We start from the raw sequence: 20,130 nt of genomic DNA, 5'->3' as shown, positions 1-20,130 counted from the left end.
AAACAAACCAAAACCAAGCAGACCGAGTCAAGGAATTGTTTACTGCATTGGGGCCTGAAGCTTCAAGGGAAGAGAGGGCTGGTGTTCTGCAATTTGTGTTTGGATTTCCAATTTCCTCACCATCAGCACCTACCTCCAGGATAGACCACCACCAAGGAAGTCATCTTCGCTACAGGGATGTGCCAGTGTTTAATGATTCCAGCACTGAGATAGATGAACACTTGCAAAACTTTGAGATGCTAATGCGTATGCACCAGGTGCCCACAGATGAGTGGCCCAAATACCTGTGGACAAGCTTGCCGGTCCGGGCCCAGGAGGCTGTCCGATCACTTGGGCCTCAGGACTGCTTGGACTATGGAATTATTAAGGACACTTTGTTGGCCCTTTTTACCATAACACCCGAGAGACATCGCACTAAGTTCCGGACTATGTCTCGCCAGGGTGTCTCGTACGTCGAATTTGGCAGTCAACTCCGACGACACTGTAATCGCTGGCTCGATGGACGGGCTGCCCACTCCGCTGCTGCCCTCCGTGATGTGATAGTGCTTGAACAGCTGCTGGTGCAAATGGACCCGGAAATCCGAGAATGGGTAGCTGACAGGAAGCCCGACACCCCAGAGCAAGCAGCGCGATTGGCTGACGAATTTACAGCCAACCGACCCAGCTGGAGGCCCAATAGGTCCCTCAACCATGGATCCAAGCGACCCCCAGACTCACGTGCTGGACTAACTCGTTACCCCACAGAAGCCCCAACAAGACAAAGGTTTACCAACAGGGTGGGTGACTTGTCTAACCCACGGCGCTGTTATACGTGTGGGCGCCTTGGACACATGGCCAAAGAGTGTCTACAAAACCGGGGCCCCATGCCTGGAGCCCGTCTACCAGTCAACATATGCCGAGATGAACCAACGAGACCTGAGGAATGCTACTCCCGAGAAACACCAATAGCTGAGGAAGTGGTTTATCCAGTCCACACCCTACGGCAGGCCGGACACCGTACACATGCTAACCTCCATCCCCACATCCAGACGGTCAAGGTCGGTGATATACAGGCTCAGGGACTTCGAGACTCGGGATCTTCCATCACCCTGGTCAGCCCAGATATTGTTCCCACAGAACATCATTTACCTGGCCGCCAAGTGACCATCATCCTTGCTGGGGGCCAGCGCTCGAACATCCCTCTGGCACGAGTGCAGTTGGACTGGGGAACTGACCAAGGAGAGGTTGAAGTGGGGCTCATGGACGGCCTCCCCACCCCTGTAATTTTGGGAAATGACCTAGGACAAGGACTATCCAGCCAGTTTGTCACCGCCATCACCCGCAGCCAAGCCAAACACCATCCTGGTGCAGGTCTTTCTTCCAGCCCATCAGAGGAGAACCCAACTCCTCAATCTTCAGCCTCCTCATCAGAGCCAACAAATGTGAGTACATCAGACCCAACTGTGGCCATTGATTGGGGGGAGATAGATCGTAAAGAGTTCAGGGAAGCTCAACTGTCAGACCCCACCTTAGAGCTTATCCGTAGTGCGGCCACCCAACCTGGGGGAGGAAATCAGGGGGAGGTATATAGATGGGAAAAAGGCCTCTTATATCGGGAGAAGCCCGCATCCTGCCCAGAAAAACCCTGGACCCGTGTACATCAGCTTGTGGTACCCCAGCCATACCGACCCCAACTGTTGCGTTTAGCTCATGATGTTCCTGCGGCTGGGCACATGGGGACCAAAAAGACTCGGGCCCGCCTGCGGCGTAGTTTTTTCTGGCCAAGGGTCACTCAAGAAGTGCAAAAATACAGAGCCTCTTGCCCAGTGTGTCAGCGTATGGGGGGAGCCCCATGCCGTGCCCCACTTCAACCCATGCCCTTGATAGGAGAACCGTTCCAGAGAGTTGCCATTGATATAGTAGGCCCCTTAGCCATCCCCAGCCACAGTGGAAAAAGATTCATCCTCACCCTGGTAGACTTTGCCACCCGTTACCCAGAAGCCGTTGCCTTAACCTCCATAGATGCAGAGCACGTGGCTCAAGCTCTACTGGACATCTTTAGCCGGGTAGGGTTTCCACAGGAAGTATTGACTGACCAGGGGGCACAGTTCCAAAGTGAACTGATTCACACCCTGTGGGAAAAACATGGAGTCCGCCCCATGCGCACAACCCCCTACCATCCTGAAACAAATGGATTGTGTGAGCGCTTCAACAAAACGCTCAAACAGCTCATTAGCCGATATGTGGAGTCCGAGGGGGGGGACTGGGAGAAAAACTTGCAGCAGCTCCTTTTTGCTTACCGGGAGGTGCCGCAGGACTCCACTGGGTTCTCTCCCTTTGAATTGCTGTACGGCCGAAAAGTACGAGGGCCCCTAGAGCTGGTACGAGAGAGTTGGGAGGGCACCTTCCCCACAGAAGAGGTTCCCATACTGGACTATGTTCAAAAGTTTAGGGAAAGGATGAGGCACCTCATGGCGTTAGCCCATGGGAATTTAGAAGTGGCTCAGGAAAGGCAAAAACGATGTTACGACCGCACTGCCCGGCCCCGAGAATTTGCCTGTGGACAGAAGGTCCTAGTACTAGTACCGGTGCGGAAAAACAAGCTGCAAGCCATGTGGGCGGGTCCATTCACCATTACCAAGAAATGTGGCAATACTGACTACACCGTGGCCCTGGATCGAGCAGGTGTTCGTGAGCGTACCTACCACATCAACAGGCTAAAAGCTTATGAGGAACGAGAAGTCACCAATTTAGCAGTTTGCTGTCCAGAGTTAGATGATCCAGAGTTGGACCAGATCCCAGACCTATTAGTGGACTCCAAAAGGGAAATGGGGGTAAAAGATGTATCACTAGGGGAGCAGCTTTGTCCATCACAGAAGCGACAGATATCAGACATACTCGGAACATATGAAACCCTGTTCACAAGTCAGCCTGGTAGAACCCCCCTGGTCCAGCACCATGTCAATACAGGGGCAGCCACCCCACTAAGACAACCCGCCTACCGGGTGACCCCTCCTGTGTTGGCAATGATGAAGGCCGAGGTGGATGACATGTTAAATATGGGAGTCATAGTCCCCTCCCATAGCCCATGGGCTGCCAGTGTGGTATTGGTGCCAAAAAAGGACAAGAGTACTCGTTTCTGTGTGGACTATAGACGGCTCAATGAGGTCACGATTACAGATGCTTACCCCATGCCCCGGGTGGATGAACTACTAGATAGGTTAGGGGGGTCTCGGTTTATATCTACCCTCGATTTGAGCAAGGGATACTGGCAGATCCCACTCACAAAAGTCGCTCAAGAGAAATCGGCCTTCATAACCCCTTTTGGCCTCTTTGAGTTTACCAGCATGCCTTTTGGGATGAAAAACGCCCCAGCCACCTTCCAGAGGATGGTAGACCATTTACTAGAGGGATGTCAGGGGTATGCCCAGGCCTATTTGGATGACATCGCTATCTTCAGCGACACTTGGGAAGAGCATCTTCAGCATGTGTCCCAGGTGCTGCAGAGGGTAGCCAAAGCTCAGCTCACCAAATGCCAAATGGGGATGGCCGAAGTGCTATACCTGGGACATCGGGTGGGAAGTGGGTGCATTCGTCCCGAACCTGCAAAAGTAGAAGCCATTATCCAGTGGCCACGCCCGGTCAATCAAAAACAGGTCCGTGCATTTCTAGGAACCGCAAACTACTATCGAAAGTTTATCCCCAATTACAGTACCATAGCAAAACCGCTCACTGACCTCACAACCAAAAGATATGCCCGTAACCTTATCTGGACCCCAGAATGTGAAACTGCGTTCCTCCAATTGAAAGACCGGCTAGCCCAAAGCCCAGTCTTGACTGCTCCTGACTTCCGTCGCAGATTCATTGTCCAAACAGACGCATCGGACACAGGACTAGGAGCTGTACTTAGCCAAGTGGGGGACAACGGTGAGGAACATCCGATAGCTTACCTCTCCCGGAAACTGTTGGACCGAGAGAGGGCTTATGCCACCATAGAAAAAGAATGCCTGGCCATAGTCTGGGCCCTAAAAAAATTGCAGCCCTACCTCTATGGCAATGAGTTCACAGTCCTCACTGACCACAATCCATTGAGTTGGCTAAATCGCACTGCCGGGGACAACGGACGCTTGCTCAGGTGGAGTCTGGCATTACAATCTTACAATTTTTCCATCTCCCATAAACAAGGCAAGAACCATGGAAATGCGGATGGGCTTTCCCGACAAGAGGAGAAGGATGATCGGAAGCCTATCATGTCTGGCTAATATTAAGAAGGGGGAGGAATGTGACGACATGGGTTAAAGTTTCTTAAAATCCAGCCAGACAGCATGATAGATTGTCTATAGACGGGGGAGAAGTCCCTCATTGTTTTTACAAGACTCTTGTTGACTCAATGTACTTGTGTTGGCCACTGAAAGCTAGACGTATTGTAGTTGTGTATTGATAATGTAATTACCTTAGTAGCCATTGTCTAGACGGTGACTCCCAGTTTACATGTACACCCTCAGGCTTTCTACCCATATCATTTAAATGAACATTGTCCATGCAGCTTGAAATTCCTCCAATGGGAGAAGCAATCTTGTCCAACCAATCGATGAGGACACAGTGTACCCAAGTGGAAGGTTGTGGCTATAAAAAGGACTTCTTTAAGCCACCAGGGGTTGTTGATGGTTGATGGATTCAGTCTAAGCTCTTTGGAGCTGACTGGAGGATCAGGACATCTTATGGCTTCAATCTAGGGACTCCGGATCCGGTTGGAGACCATATCCACAGCCTAGGGATTTCGACTCCAGCTGCCAGGATTGTAACATCAAACCAGGACTACCTAAGGAGGACACGCAGGTTGGGACAGTTCAGTCACCTGTTACAGACTTTGCAGACCTCAGACAGCTTGGAACCTGTGAGGCATGGACATTATAATCCCTGGTGAGCCAGCGGAAGGGTGAGACTCTGTTGCCTGTTACATTTGTGTGTTTTGCTGGTTATGTGTTATGTGCCGTTAATTGTTTGGGGATCCAATAAAGTCTAATTATTGTGGTTCCCTCACCCTGTGTTGTCTGAGTAGTGTTACGCCCATGGTTAAGGAGGCCGGCGTTCAGTTGGGATGAGCCCTGAGCCACGCTGTTTTTCTAAAGGCGGCGGGTTTTAGTGGACGAGAGCGCCCACTGAGCCCCGTGTCTCCACAGTGGGCGGGATGTTACGTCCCACTCATCTCCGCCCCTCCGCTTCTATTGGACATCCGCTTAGTGATGTCGATGTGACGCTAAACGCACCTGCCCCTTGAGGGAAGGCTTGTTCGGCGGTCACAGCGATGTCGCTGACAAGGTATGTGTGTGTGACGCTGCCATAGCGATAATGTTCGCTACGGCAGCGATCACCAAATGTCGCACATACGACGGGGGCGGGTGCTATCACGCATGACATCGCTAGCAATCGCTAGTGATGTCACAGCGTGTAAAGCACCCTTAAGTCAAATCTTGCTAACAAAGGGGATTGCAGTTGTATGGGCTAATTTTGTGGTCCTTAGTGGCTTGATTAAAGAGAATTCAGTAAACTCAACAAATATCTTAATTACGTATTTAGGGAGTTGCCTCATGAAAACAATTTCTACCCGCATTATGGGAGAAGGTTATAATAGATAGTGAATGCTCCAAGTGGATGGGGCTAAGCTGTAATATCAGAATGTTTGAAAAACATCCTAGACAACACATTGCTTCACACATCTGACATTCAGAACCGACGTAAGAGTATGGACTGTGATGTTTGGACTGGCAGTGTGTTTCCTAACCCTAACTCGACAGCCTCATATTCTTTACTTTAGGTCACAATATCAGTGTCCATACTTGAACCATTAATGTTAGATTAATGAACATTTTTATACAACTGATGTGTGATGGTATGTACAGAACAAGGACAGGAAGAGTTGCAGGACAGAGAAGTTTTATTCTTTGTGATTTTTCTTTTTAAACAATGTAGAAATGCTTCACTAATAGTGTTCCTCTTTGTTACAAATTATACATTTTTACTTATTTTAGAGATCCAAACATTTCTAGTTTTAGAAAAACAAATTAAATAGTAAAAATGTTACTCCAGATCACAGTTATATTTTTTGTATTCTGTAAAAACAAATTTACTTTTTATAACAATGTATACAATAACAATAAATACTGATTATTACATATTTTCTGAAAAAGTGGATATTGAACAAATTTACATAATATAAAGGGGTAATACATTTCCAAACATTTTTGCTGTATAAAGCAAACATGATGCCTGTATGATAGATGCTGGTTTACCTATTAGAAGAACGGGGGTCTCAGTACCCAATACAGACTGAGAATATAGAGGTGGATATGTGATGGTTCTCTCTGTTCCATTTTAATAGAATTAGAGAAAGAACCAAGCATGCAGTCACTTGAGTTGCCATCCAGCATTTCAGGCTAGACTTACAGTCTAGTCTTAGGCAGGCTTTACACGTTGCGACATCGCTACTGATAAATTGTCAGGGTCACGTCATTAGTGACACACATCCGACGCCGGTAGCAACATCGCAATGTGTAAATCCTAGGTGCGACGATAAACGAGCGCAAAAGCATAAAAAAATCGCTGATCTGTGTCACATCGTTCATGTCTATAATGTCGTTACTGCTGCAGATACGATGTTGTTTGCCGTTCCTGCAGCACAATACATCGCTGTGTGTGAAACCGCAGGAACGACAAACATCTCCTTACCTGCGTCTACCAGCAATGTGGAAGGAAGAAGGTGGGCGGGATGTTATGTCCCGCTCATCTCCGCCCCTCCACTTCTATTGGACATCCGCTTAGTGACGTCGCGGTGACATCGTTGTGACGCCGAACGCGCCTCCTCCTTGAAGCAGGGATTGCTCGGCGGTCACAGCGACGTCGCCGACCAGGTATGTGCGTGTGCAGCTGCCGTAGCGATAATGTTCGCTACGGCAGCAAGCACAAGATATCACATGTACGACGGGGCGTGTGCTATCGTGCTCGACATCGCTAGCAATTGCTAGCGATGTTGCAGCGTGTAAAGCTCGCCTTAGTTGCATGACAATCAATGTTGATGGTGGTGCCTACAGAATGGGTGAATTTGCCATTTATCTGTCAGTCCTCAATTTGTGATAGTTGGGGTTAATTTTTTTAAACATGTCAACATGTGGCCCAAAGTATTAGTAACTGTTGGAAAAATACTCTTTTTTCTCTTTTTGGTCAATACTGTATATACACTGAAAAAGCTACCAACAAAGCCATTTAAAGAGAATCTGTCAATCCTTTGCAGTTTTTTAGCTATCAATATGGGCATACAGGTGCCATAAAGGTAAAATTAGTCATACCTGTGTGCCTCCTGGATGAGGAGGTGTTTGTCCTGGGTGAGGAGTTGTTTGTCAAAAATCCTCTTTTATATCTTCTATCCTCTGGACTATGGGGGCATTAATGAAATGCTGTGATGGATGCCAATGGCAATCCATTGTAAAAAAACATATACCTTGGGGTATACATTTGTTACTTGATGCCACTAGGGGCAGTTTTTTGTGGCCTAAATGAGCAAACCACCAACGCTATTTAGTGGCTTCAGCATTTAGGCATTGTAACAAGAAAATCACTGTGGCAGACCTGTATACAAAAAAACAACCGGAAGCAGTAGAGAGGTGTGACTGGAACATCAGAGATCACAACAGGAATGTATTAATTGTTTTGTTACTTTTCAGGCACTACCAGCCTTGTTCCTAATTTTCTTTGAGAACAGACTGTCCTTCTAAGCTTTGTTATTAAAGATTTATCAAAGATCTTTAAGAATGGGAATGAATTACCATATAGTAATAAAATAATCTACACTCATCTAGTAAATCGACTGACACTCCTGCACTACAGTAGTAGTAGTAGTAGTAGTAGTAGTAGTAGTAGTAGTAGTAGTAGTAAGGACTAGTGATGGGCAAAATCCCCAATGTTCGAGATCAGGAGTCTCGCCTGACCGTTTTGCAAAATTCGTGTTCAGGGTCAGAGATAATGCGAACTTGTATCCGAACCCCGAACTACTTTACAGTTATGTGATGGAACGGGGGGCTGTAAAATAAAAAATATAGTTAATAATTGTCATTATACTTACAGTACTTACAGGTCCCACAATGCGTCCTGCAGACTCTGTCTCCCGGCCGCTTCTGCTACCGGGTCCGATCATTGCTGTGCCCCTGGGTTACAGGACCTTCCGTGACATCATAGCCATGTTACCAGTCTGGTGGTTACCCTGATCCTCAAACCGAACAAGGGGTTGGGCATCTGTACACTCAATCTCCACCACTTCTGGGGTAGGGACAGGTGGATGGCCTATGAAACCCCAGCCAGCGGATTCCTCAAAAAGCAAAAGTGACTGTTCACAATTCATACAGCAGTACTCAGACCTAGGAAATTATACAGAACATCCTGTCTCCTGCATGCACCAGAGGATGGTGTTTCATGTGGGAGCAAGGCAGGCACAGATCGACCATGTCCTGTCTCTGCAGCAGCTCCATTACCACCAATAGCACCATAGCCACATCGCCTATTTGATGGTCCCCTATCTATTTGCACCCTAGAAAAGTGCAGAGTATTATATAGCCTTTATGCAGGGAGTTCCTAGCAAAGTGTTACACTGCTTGTATTCAGAGTACCCCCACAGGGTCTTTTTCAAAGTACCCCACAGAGCCATTTTTGAGTAGAGTACTCCCAGAGCCTTTTTTCAGAGTACTTCCACAGAGCCTGGTGGAGAGTGCTCACACAGAGCCTTTTTTAGAGTACCCCCACAGAGCATGATGCAGAGAGGCCACATAAAGAACTATTTCAAATTACCCCCACAGAACCTTTTTTCAGAGAGACCCACAGTGCCTGGTGCAGAGTGCGCACCCAGAGCCTTTTTTATGAGTATGCATACAGAGGAGTAAGAGTAGAAACCAAATACTGTCCCTCACTAAAGCAGCGTTCTGTCCCTACGCTAGTCAGAGCACAATGGTGGCACCACCCATGTTCCAGCGATTATACAGGCTAGATCACATGGTGTGTCAGCCAATCACAGCCATGCCAATAGTCTGCATGGTTGGGATGGCTGCGAAAGTGTCCAAAGCTGAAAAGCTTGTTGATTGGCTGCCCTGCAGCCTGTCAACAAACTTTATTCAACATCCGATCAGCCTTCACAGCTTGAACTTTACCACAGGCTGTTTATCCGGTTTGAATCCTGAACTTTATACTTTGGGTTCGCTCATCCCTACTCTTCAACAGATGTCTACACCACTCGGAATCTTTTCATATTACATTAAATGATGGACCGAGGAATAGTAAGATCTGTGACTTCACAGCATGGAGTTTTACAAGTGCAAGACCTCTGTTTACTGTTCACTCTCCTTGCCTAGATGGTGAGCAAACAGCGGTGGTTCATTATTTTATAGATTGCACAGTATGAACTATTGCTTGGTTATTGGCACCTAATGAAGATATAAACATAAATGAACTCTTCCAGTGTTCTTCAATCATATGTTCAGGTGCCTTAATTGAATCAATTGAAAGTGTAAATACTAGTGGTGAAAGAATATGTGGCACTATTCGTTACTCTAACGAATAGTAGGTATTCACGATATCCATTACTTGATGAGCATTTTGTTATTTGCCATGAGTTTCGAGTCCCCTCCCCACATGTTTGGCGCTTGATTTTCTGCCACTAAATATGTGGGGTTTGCTTGCCTATCACAGTAATGCCGTAACCATCTTTGCTATTGGCATTACTGTGATTGAGAGGCAAAGTGGAAAAAAAAAATTATGTGCAATCATTAAAGCAGGATAATTCTACTTAATGAAATTCCCCACGGCTGTCACACTGCTTCCTGGTCCGATCATTAAAGTTCATCAATATGCTTCCTCTGCCTACCCTCTGTAACAGTGTCTGTAATTGGTTGCATTCCAGATTTTCCTGCTACCCTTTGTGCCGGAGTCTGTGATTGGTTGCCCTCATACTAGCTGACTGGGTCCCCAAAGTGAAGTGTAAAAATAAATAAATAGTTGGAAAAAATGGCCCAGGATCCACTGTATTTTGATACCCAGCGCAGATAAAGCAGACAGCTACAGGCTGCAGCCCTCTGCTGTCCAACTTATCTTGGCTGTATATTAAAATAAAAAGGACCCCATGCGTTTTTAAATTATATAAATAAATAATTTAAAAAAATGTTGAGTAGTCCCCTCTCAATTTTGATACCCAGCCAAGATAAAACAGACAGCTGGGGGCTGGTATTCTCAGCCTGGGGAGGCCCAAGTTTATTGGGACTTCCACAGCCTTAAAATAGCAACCCGCAGCCACCCCAGATTTGTCACATCTATTAGATGCGCCAATTCTGGTGCTTACCTGGGTCATCCCAATTGTCCTGGTGTGGTGCAATTGGGGTAATATAAGGAGTTAATAACAGCTCTAAATTGTCAAAAAAAATCACAGCCATCATCAAGCCTGAGGTTAGTAGTGGGATGGGGCTATAAGATCCCGCCCATTACCAACCCTGTAAGTCACAGAGAAAAATCATTTATTTAAAAAATAACAAAACAAAAAACACCCTTTTTGTCCAATGTATTAACAACCAAAAGACCCCTGAAGGTCTGACATAATGCACACGAGGTCCCACGATGATCCTGAGTCTAGAGAATGTGAATGCTCACTGCAAACTGCAGAACACACTGATTGAGCCACAGCAGTGGGACCGGTGACATCAGTGAGTTTACCTGACATCACAGCTGGGATTCCCACGGTACCCCACCTGTTTCCTCAGGGGAAATGACTTGTGGTGAACTTATTGAACTCAGTGACCTCACCTCAGGTGAATTCATTGAACTCAATGCTGAATTAGCGGATAAGGGGAAGTGCGCACATTAAGTATTTGGTTGCAGACATTTCTGCAACAAATCTGCAACCTCTCCCAAAATACTCCCACGAAACCACATCAAAACACATGCAGCATTGGAGTATTTTTTTGCCAGTAGATGCAGACTTAGTGCAGAAATGTCTGCAATCAAATTTTCAATGTGCACAACATGCCTAATCAGGTAATCTGGCACTGAATTCAATGACTTCACTTGAAATCACAGCTAAGGTCCCCATGGTACACCAGCTGTGACCTCAGGTGAACTGACCTGAGATGAACTCATTGAACTCAATGTCGGATTACTTGATTAAGGGATATGCGCACAATGAGTATTTGGTTGCAGACATTTCTGCAATGTGACAGTGATGTTTTTTGCCAGATGTCTGCAATCAAATACTGAACTTGTGCACACAGTATAATCTGGTAATCCCACATTGATTTCAAAGACTTCACTTGATGTGAGGTCACTAAGTTCAATAAGTTCACCTGAGGTCACAGCTGGTGTACCATTGGGACCCTTGGGTCAGTTCATCTGAAGTCAAAGCTGGGGTACCATGAGAACCGACAGCAGTGACCTCAGGTGAACTCAGTGATGTCACTGCTCCCAGCTACGTCTCCGGCAGTGTATCCCTGATGCTGCAGTGCTCGATCACCTTCTCTAATATGACCAAGCATCATTGTGGGACCTCCTGTGGATTAAGTTGGACCTGCAGGGGTGTTTTAGGGGTTAATAAATTGGAGACATATGATGTTTGTTTTTGTTTCTTTAAATAATTTTTTTCTGAGTGGCTTCTGTTTATTTCTGTTCTCTGATTATTTCTCATAGACCTCCTCCCCATTCATAACATTGGATTTAATGACAGCTGTGAATCACATCTGTCATTATCCCCTTATATTACACCGATTGACACCTCACCAGGGCAATCGGGATGAGCTGGGTATGCGCTGGAATTGGCACACCTAATGGATGCGGCAATTCTGGGGTGGCTGTGGGCTGCTATTTTTAGGCTTGGGAGGGCCAAATAATAATGGGCCTTGCCAGCCTGAGAATACCAAATATGGGTTAAAGCAACATTTTTACGAAAAAAATTAACATTTTTAATATGATGTTATCAAATTCTGTATAGTATACCTGTGGGTTCAAAATGCTCATTATACCTCTGAATAAAATCCTTAAGCGGTATAGTTTCCAAAACAGGGTAACTTATTAGGGTGCTTCCGCTGTTTAGGCACCTTAGAGGCTCTGCAATAATGACATGGTGCCCGCAATATATTTCAACCAAATTTGTGTACCAAAATTCATATGGTGCTCCTTCCTCTCCAAGCTCTCACATGTGGGGTGTCATCGTGCTCACAAGAAACTGAGTAACAAATTCTTGGGTCCAATCAGTCATGCTATCGCTTGTAAAAGGGAAAAAATTGGGTCTAAGGCAACATTTTAGAGGTAAAATGTAAATGCATTTTTTTTTTCATTTCACTTTGCATTCATTTCTGTGTAGCACCTGAATGTTGAGGGGATCTTTTTACATAAAACTTTTACTAATTATTTATTTATTTATTTATTTATTTATTTCTTTATTTATCCTCTTGTATTTCTTGGTGTTCTTATTAGTTTTGAATTGTTTGTGTTCATTTCTTCTACTAATATTTTGTATAACAGAAAAACACCCAAATAATTCACTATTTAAGATTATTTGGAGTACTTAAATTTTTGTAGGTGTAGCCCTTTCTTTCCTTTTTCCTGTAGTTATATATCTATTTTTTGTCTACTTTTTTTCCCTTTATCTTATAATTTTATCTAAAATCTGGCAACTCTGTGGTTTTTCTTGATGGCACCTGTTGTTTTGTGATCTGTTTCTAGATTTTACATCAGCAACTGCTAAACTTCCCTGCAGCTGGCTGTTCTTACTAAACATGGAAAAATCATTGATGACATTATCACTTTTGCATTAGTATTTTTCCAGTGCTCATTGGTGTTGCACAATACTCTCTACACTTACAAAGCTTAAAGAGTAGTCCAAAGGCAAAAGGAAATGTAATTTAAATCCCTATATATATTCTGATAATATAAACTATTTTCTAATATATTTGTTATACTTATACCCTAGCTACACTATGTAACTGCTATTCTATTTATTTTTTCTATTTCCTATCTGATGTTGATTTGTTTGAGAATGCTGGTGTCGCGGGCGGGGAGGGCGCTGGGCTCACCCACTGCTCGGGTCCGGCTGCTGCTGCTGCTCGCTCGGTCGGTGGCTCGAGCGGTGGGCCGGATCCCGGGGACTCGAGCGGCGCTCCTCGCCCGTGAGTGAAAGGGGTGGTTTGGTTTAGGGATATTGTCCGTGACGCCACCCACAGTTTGTGGTGAGGTTGGGACACCACCGCTGCTCTGTACGGGGATCCCGGGAGCGTTGACAGGGAGCAGCTGAGATGTTTTCTCCCCTCCATGGGTAGGGGGGGTTTTGGTGGTCCCGGGGCCCGGTGGTGGAGGTCGGAAGGTGGGTTGCGGGACCTGGCCGGGTGCAGGGTCGCGGGGCAGCGCAGTACCAGACGGCACGGTGGTACTTACTCAGTCAGTAATGCACACGGAGCCTCTGGTGAAAGAAACGGCTGGATGGACGAGTCCCACAGATGGCTGCGGCGGTCACTCCTGGTAGGTTGGCGGTAACTGTCTCTCTCTGCACCGGTGTTCTGTTCTCAGCCCCAATGGCTTCCCACTGATAGCCCGCTCCCCAGCGGTATGTTGGCTAAGGGAGCCCTTCCTTTGCCCGCAGGCTCTGGCCCTGGGAGCTCTAGCTCTGCCGGTAGCTTTATCTCCCTCACGGTTTGGACGGTTGCCTTCAGTCGGGTCTTTACTGCTGGGAATCCCCGGAGGTTCCCGTCGCTGACGGATTTGACCGGTTTGACGGTGACTCCAAGCCTGGTCGGGGTCCGTAGGCCCTGCTGAATGGTGCTGGCCTCTCTTTGCTCCCCGGTTCGGTACCGGCGGGCCACCGCCCGACCCCAGTCCTACGGTTCTGTGTCGATCGGCCTCGCCTGCAGACGGTTACCACCATCTGCCAACCTTGCTCTCAGGTGCCCGGGCCACGTACCCGGACACGGTCATTCTGCTCCAGCTCCTCAACTCCTACTTCCCTGACTCTCACTCTCTACACTCCAAACTGTTCTCCCTTCCTTTTCCCGCCTCCAGGACTGTGAACTCCTCGGTGGGAGGAGCCAACCGCCTGGCTCCACCCCACCTGGTGTGGACATCAGCCCCTGGAGGGAGGCAACAAGGATTTGTGTCTGACCTTGATGTTCCTAACCGGGTTGTGGGATGTGTTGTTGCAGTACCTGTGACGTCCTGGCTTGCCCAGGGCGCCACACTGGGATACTCAAACAAGTGTCATCATGGGGCAGAATTTGTGGCAGTGACCAGAGCCTCTGTCCCCTTCTTGAAATGAAGTGTCATCATATTGCTCCCTTCAGGGTCTGGTCTGTCCCTCTGTGTTCCCCCCTACTCTGATCCTGCGGTCTTCCTGCTGTGTCTATCCTTCCCTGCACTGTGCATGGTGCAAATTTGATGTTTTACATTTTTCAATTAAGAAAAAAAAAAATGGGCCAATGCAAACATTTGGTCACCCTGCAAGGTTAATACCTAGTAGCACCCCCTTTGACAAGTATCTCAGCTTGTAAAGGCTTTTAATAGCCATCCAAGAAGCTTTCAATTCTTGTTTGGGGTGCTTTTCATTCTTCCATTAAAAAATCTTCCAGTTCTGTGAAATTCCTGGCTCGTCTTGCATGCACTGCTTTTTTGAGGTCTAGCCACAGATTTTCAATGATGTTCCGATCAGGGGACTGTGAAGGCCATTGTAAAACTTTCAGTTTGCACCTTTTGAGGTTGTCTATTGTTGATTTTGACATGTGTTTAGGATCATCATTAGCCATTGGTAGAAGGTTTTTACAGATGGTATAATGTTTGTATCCAGAGTTTTTTTTTTAAATTTCATTAAATCCATTCTTCCTTCTACCTGTGAAATGTTCCCCATGCCATTGGCTGCAACACAACCCCAAAGCATAAATGATAAACCCCCATGCTTATTGGTTGGCAATATGTTCTTTTCCTGAAAATTTGTGCCCATTTTTCTCCACACATACCTTTCATTATAATAAATTGTGGCCAAAAAGTTCTGTTTTAAACTCTTCAGTCCACAGGATTTGTTTCCAAAATGCTCCAGGCTTGTTAAGATTTTCTTTTGGACACTTCTGACTCTGAATTTTATGATTACGATGTGGCATAGTTTTTCTTCTGATAGTTCTTTAATGCAAGCTATGTTTGTGCAGGTGTCGCTGAACAGTAGGACAATGTACCACAACTCCAGAGTCTGCTAAATCTTCCTGAAGGTCTTTTGTAGTCAACATAGGTTCTGATTAACTTCTCTACAATGCTACAACTAGTTCTCACATAAATTTTGCGGGAATATCTGTGCACTTAAATCCAAATACCCAGCTTCCTCCTGAGACCGACAGTGTTCAAAAACTATAGTTTACTTTCACATGTGTGGCATTGCTGTATTGAGAAGAACTAAATTTATGGTGTGCATGTCTACAGATGCAGAACCTGTGCACAATGTATTGGGCATTAATGACAATCTACAAGTAGGATCAATCCTCCTAAGACATCTATATGGGCATCCAGGTCATAAAAAGCTGAATGAAATGATAAAATGATGTAATCACTGACATTTTTTCTCATAATCACACATAGCTCTATAGTGAGATCAGAACTAACACAATACAGGAGAGCTAGCAATGTAATAAACTTAATTTCTGTTGTACCAACACATTTGCAATGCAGTCCTGCAAATTTTTTCTGTACTGTGTTAAGTCTGATTTCTGCTCTTACAACAAAGCTGTGTGTATTTGTGAGAACAGACTGTCAGTTGCTACATCTCACACTGGTAAGGCCCCTTTTCATTTAAAGCACCGCTTCAATTTTTTTTATTGCACTACTGGAGTGATGATTTAAATGTAAGTCACCTGCCCCCTGTATTATACTTACCTTTTGGTGGCGATAGAAGAACATCCTTTATTGCGGCCACTTTGGTGGGTCCGGTCAGTCTCCGGTGATTTGTAACCTACGGGCAACTCCAGGTGTTCAAGGAACGAGCTAGAGGTTACAACTTAATACATCTCTATGAGAGCCTCATTCTGACCCTCATAAAGATGCATTCAGAGCTTGTTATGTAACTTCTAAATTCCGACCAGTCAGAAGTTACAGTCACAAGATGGTGCCGGGGACCGGAGCAGGGTTGGTACAAGGTGAAGATGTTGGAAGGTGAATATAAAATAGGGGGCTTAGATTTAAGACACTACTCCAGCACTGAACCCCCCCCGCTGAAGTGGTGCTTTAAAATAAACTCTCAAGGTAGATGCCGCCAGAGAATTTTGGGTGGGCCTTACTGATCTTCCTGCATTCCATTGTATTTGCGTCTTATAGACTTAAATACACTTGAATGCCAGGAGATGGGGCAGAGCAGAGGAGAAGTAATTTCTCCTGACCCAATGTGCAGCAGCTTGATGAGGTCATCACGTTGCAGACCTCATCACACTGCTCCTATCAATGCACTGCTGCAGAGGCAGGTGAGATGGTGAAGAAGTGAAATAGTAAGCATTCCATGGAAAATCCGAAGATTAAATGTCATATTATTGTAGGTGAGGGTTATTATTATTTGGTGTGTTATGGAGATGAGCCAGTAGTGAGAGGTGTAGTATATTATAAAGTAGTGGCAGTGCAAAGGGGCAGTATAATGAGGTGGGGGGAATGTATGGAGTTGTGAGGTGCAGTTTGCAGTTGTGGGAGCTTGGAATGGCAATATAGAGTTGTGGGAGTGTGGGGGTTAGTATGCAGTCAACAGATTATTTTTCATTCAAGCTAGATAATACACTCCGTACCCTGCATAGCACATATTTGGTTTTCAGAAATAGCAATGCTGAAAATTGCTGATGTATGAAAAACATGGCAGCCCCTACCGCAAGCTTCAATCCACCCTCTGCCCTTTCGCTTCAGAAATTTTTCTCTTTACCCCTTTTTTATTTTTCATTTTATCAATTTCCTACATTTTGTTTTATTATTTTAAACTAATAAATTATACATTGATCTATTTTTTTTTATACAGTATTGCATTTTAATAACATTACATGTGATCCTTTGAACTCTGACCTGTGTTTCACTGGCTCCTTTTTTTAAAAGCTGTGCAACTGTCAGTGCTTTGTAATTTGGTGGCTTTCCTAAGGAAGAAGTGGGGTTGCACTTCGAAAGGCACTGAAATATATCACCCTTTAACTGCACCAAATGCACTGTTTTTTATATCATCGAACTCCAGAGTTGATCAGGATCCTACGCAAAGAGCAGTAGAGCACTGAGGACAAGCTCTTTGCTATAAAGCTTACTGGGGCAGTTCCAATGCTTCTGTGTTTGCCTGATGCTGCAAAGATAAAGCTGTGTTGAGAAAGCCCACATTTCAGGCTAGCGACCTAAAAAAGTAACTGGGCTGACCTGTGAATCTTCAGGAGCGCACCTTCCCTATCAAGCAGGAAGCTGGGAGGCTGGGGAGCGGTGCGCTACTGAAGAAAGAAAATGTAAATATAACTTTAATACTTCAATGTGTATTGTTACTCATTCATGTGTCAGTTCTATGCAGCTTTGCATTACAACAATTTTGCACACATTTTAATCACTGTATATTTATGATTGACCCATTGATAGAAAAGTTCAACATCTTCCGAATGTTCCAAAAGGGATCCATTATTGCACTGCAAGTTTTTTCATCCAAACCTGGATCCAGAGAAATGTTTCCACGCACATTTGAAGTTCCAAACAGATATAGATTGTACAATTTATCTATATGAAAGTGAGTGGAGTGACAATATCTTCATGAAGAATTACACTTTAGTAGGTATGAAACGTGTCATATCTGTACTACATTATATCTAGTTCTTTTCCAATATGCAGCATGTTTATCTGTTCTTTTCTCTTTATTAGAATCATGTGAACCCACAGTGCTTGAAGTGCAGGAGTCACACTTCTTCATCATTTTATTTTCAGCAATTTCCACACTGATCATATTTGTTATAGTATTTCTCAGGTGTAATATGGAAAGGTATGTGAATTAATAAGTACTAGTTGAATAAATACATTATATAGTTTGTAAATATCTTATAAGGTAGATCTCGCTATTTCTCATATTCATTCTGGATAGAAGCTGTCCGTGATCATTTTTAAAATAAGATTAAATTTAAAATAAGATTTTGCATTATATATTTATATCTATCTAGTAGTTTTCACACGATTCTCATTTTAAGGGTACGCTCTCACGAGTGTATAAATCGGACAAGTGTAATGCAAGAAAATCTCGCATTGCACTCGGCCCCATCTTAGACAATGCTGCAGCTCAGATCAGAGATTTTTTTCTCAGCCCTAAACGGACTGAGGAAAAAATCGCAGCATGCTGCGATTGTCTGTGAGAGCCATGTCACTTGCACCCATTCAAGTGAATGGGTGCGAGAGAAACATTGGACTGCACTCGGATGTTATCCCAGTGCAGTGCTATTACGCACAGCCTGACAATGGAGGAGATGGGGGGATTAACCCCTCCCTCTCCTCCGCAGAACCCACCCTCAGCTTCACAGCTGTGACCTGATTGCAAGATTGGACCACAGTCGCATAACACTCGGCTCACGCTCACAGCAGAGCTTGAGTCGGGGGTCATTAGCATATCGCACCCGTTGCTCTCACATCGGATGAAATACACTAATGTGTCTGCAGCCTAAATACATTGTACAAGCTGTCAAATGTTACAATAGTAAATTTTGCTATTTTCAATGAACACGTTTTTCCAAATACATTTTTTTTTTTGCAAAGAACCTTTTATTCCAAAGGTTCTTTATAATTAATAAACTATTAATAAGCACTGTAAATCAAAGAGTTTTCTGAGTGAATAACCTAAGGGGGAAAGCAGGTGCTCTGTGAATATCTACACTTTCAAAAGGAGATGAAGACCTGCCAGTTATAACTAAACAAAAATATGCAGAAGCTTGAAAAGATTGTCCAATAGTATAATTGCCTTACATGAACTGTTGTATTAAAGGGAGTCAGTCACTTCCAAAATGCAATTTAAATGGGATATATAGTGTTGCAGGGGACTTAGCGCCTAAAATATTCATACTAGCACTCTATCTATTACTGGTACAGGGCCTGAGAAAGAAACGTTAATTCTTCTGCAAATGAGTAGATTTGGAGCACCTTTGGTGTGCCCAAGAGTTTAGTGCATTGTTATACCTCCTCATTTGCATATTGGGGCATTCTCCTTATTTTGATTAAAACTGCTTGCTTCCCAGAGTGAGCACTGTTTGAATCCTGACAGTGTGTGTGTGCATGCACATTGCCTGTGCCCAACCACGCTTGCATTGACAGTGGCCTGGTTTGTTTTCCTCCCTGTCTTTTTTCTGCTGATGCTGCTCACTACACTAGCTCCTCTCTGAAGCCGCTTGCTACACTTCCAGGAGTATTTTTTGGCATCATTCAGGCCGAAAACACACTTCCGCATAAAAAACGTACGTGACAAGGTCCGTTTTTCGGATCCGAGTTCCGTTTTTTTGGGGCGTTTCTCCGATACATATGACATCCGTGTGATGGCGTATGCTATCCGTGTGTGCGTGTGGAATGTCGGTGTACGTGTACGTGAAATGTCCGTGTGAAATGTCCGTGTGTGTGTTAAAATGTCGTTAGATACATGTCGGCAGACAGCAGACAGAGTTGCACGATGAGAATGAACTCGGGTGAACTTCACCCGACTTCATCCTCATACCGCGGCTCTGTCTGTGTCGCGTACTGTTTAGCGGTCACCTGTGAAGGACTCACCGGTGACCGCTAATCCCCTGACTGACTGCAGTGAGCAGCGCGCTTAGCGCTGCTGTCACTCAGGTTACCCGCGGCTAGCTGGATCCTCCTCCTGAGACCTCATCTCACCTGTGACTTCATCGCTGTCACTCGGGCGACTTGCTGTCACAGTTGGAGGATCCAGCGGTGGCCGCGAGTAACCTGAGTGACAGCTGAGCTGATCGCGCTACTCACCTCAGTTGCTGCATGGAGCTGACAGGTGCGGCGGTGTTCTTCTGCAGCTCCTGTCACCTTCATGTAGCAGAGCTGGAAGCGACACGGGACCTCCGTAGATTACGCCGGACATGGCTGGGTATTTGGGGCATAATAAATTGGTGATGGAGG

The 20,130-nt window shown here is 45.2% G+C and overlaps 1 protein-coding gene across 1 annotated transcript in view; it reads left to right on the top strand.

The window, feature by feature from the left end:
- LOC142290360 (cytokine receptor-like factor 2) overlaps positions 1 to 20,130 on the top strand; it is a 62,335-nt gene that overhangs the window by 23,211 nt on the left and 18,994 nt on the right. The window contains exons 3-4 of the mRNA XM_075334326.1: positions 17,614 to 17,803; positions 17,890 to 18,007. Of these exons, the coding sequence (XP_075190441.1) occupies positions 17,614 to 17,803; positions 17,890 to 18,007 (308 nt within the window). The remainder of the gene's footprint in view (positions 1 to 17,613; positions 17,804 to 17,889; positions 18,008 to 20,130) is intronic.

This window comes from Anomaloglossus baeobatrachus, chromosome 2 (genome assembly GCF_048569485.1).
Source record: "Anomaloglossus baeobatrachus isolate aAnoBae1 chromosome 2, aAnoBae1.hap1, whole genome shotgun sequence".
NCBI lineage: Eukaryota > Metazoa > Chordata > Amphibia > Anura > Aromobatidae > Anomaloglossus > Anomaloglossus baeobatrachus.
This window is presented reverse-complemented; position numbering and strand designations above follow the sequence as displayed.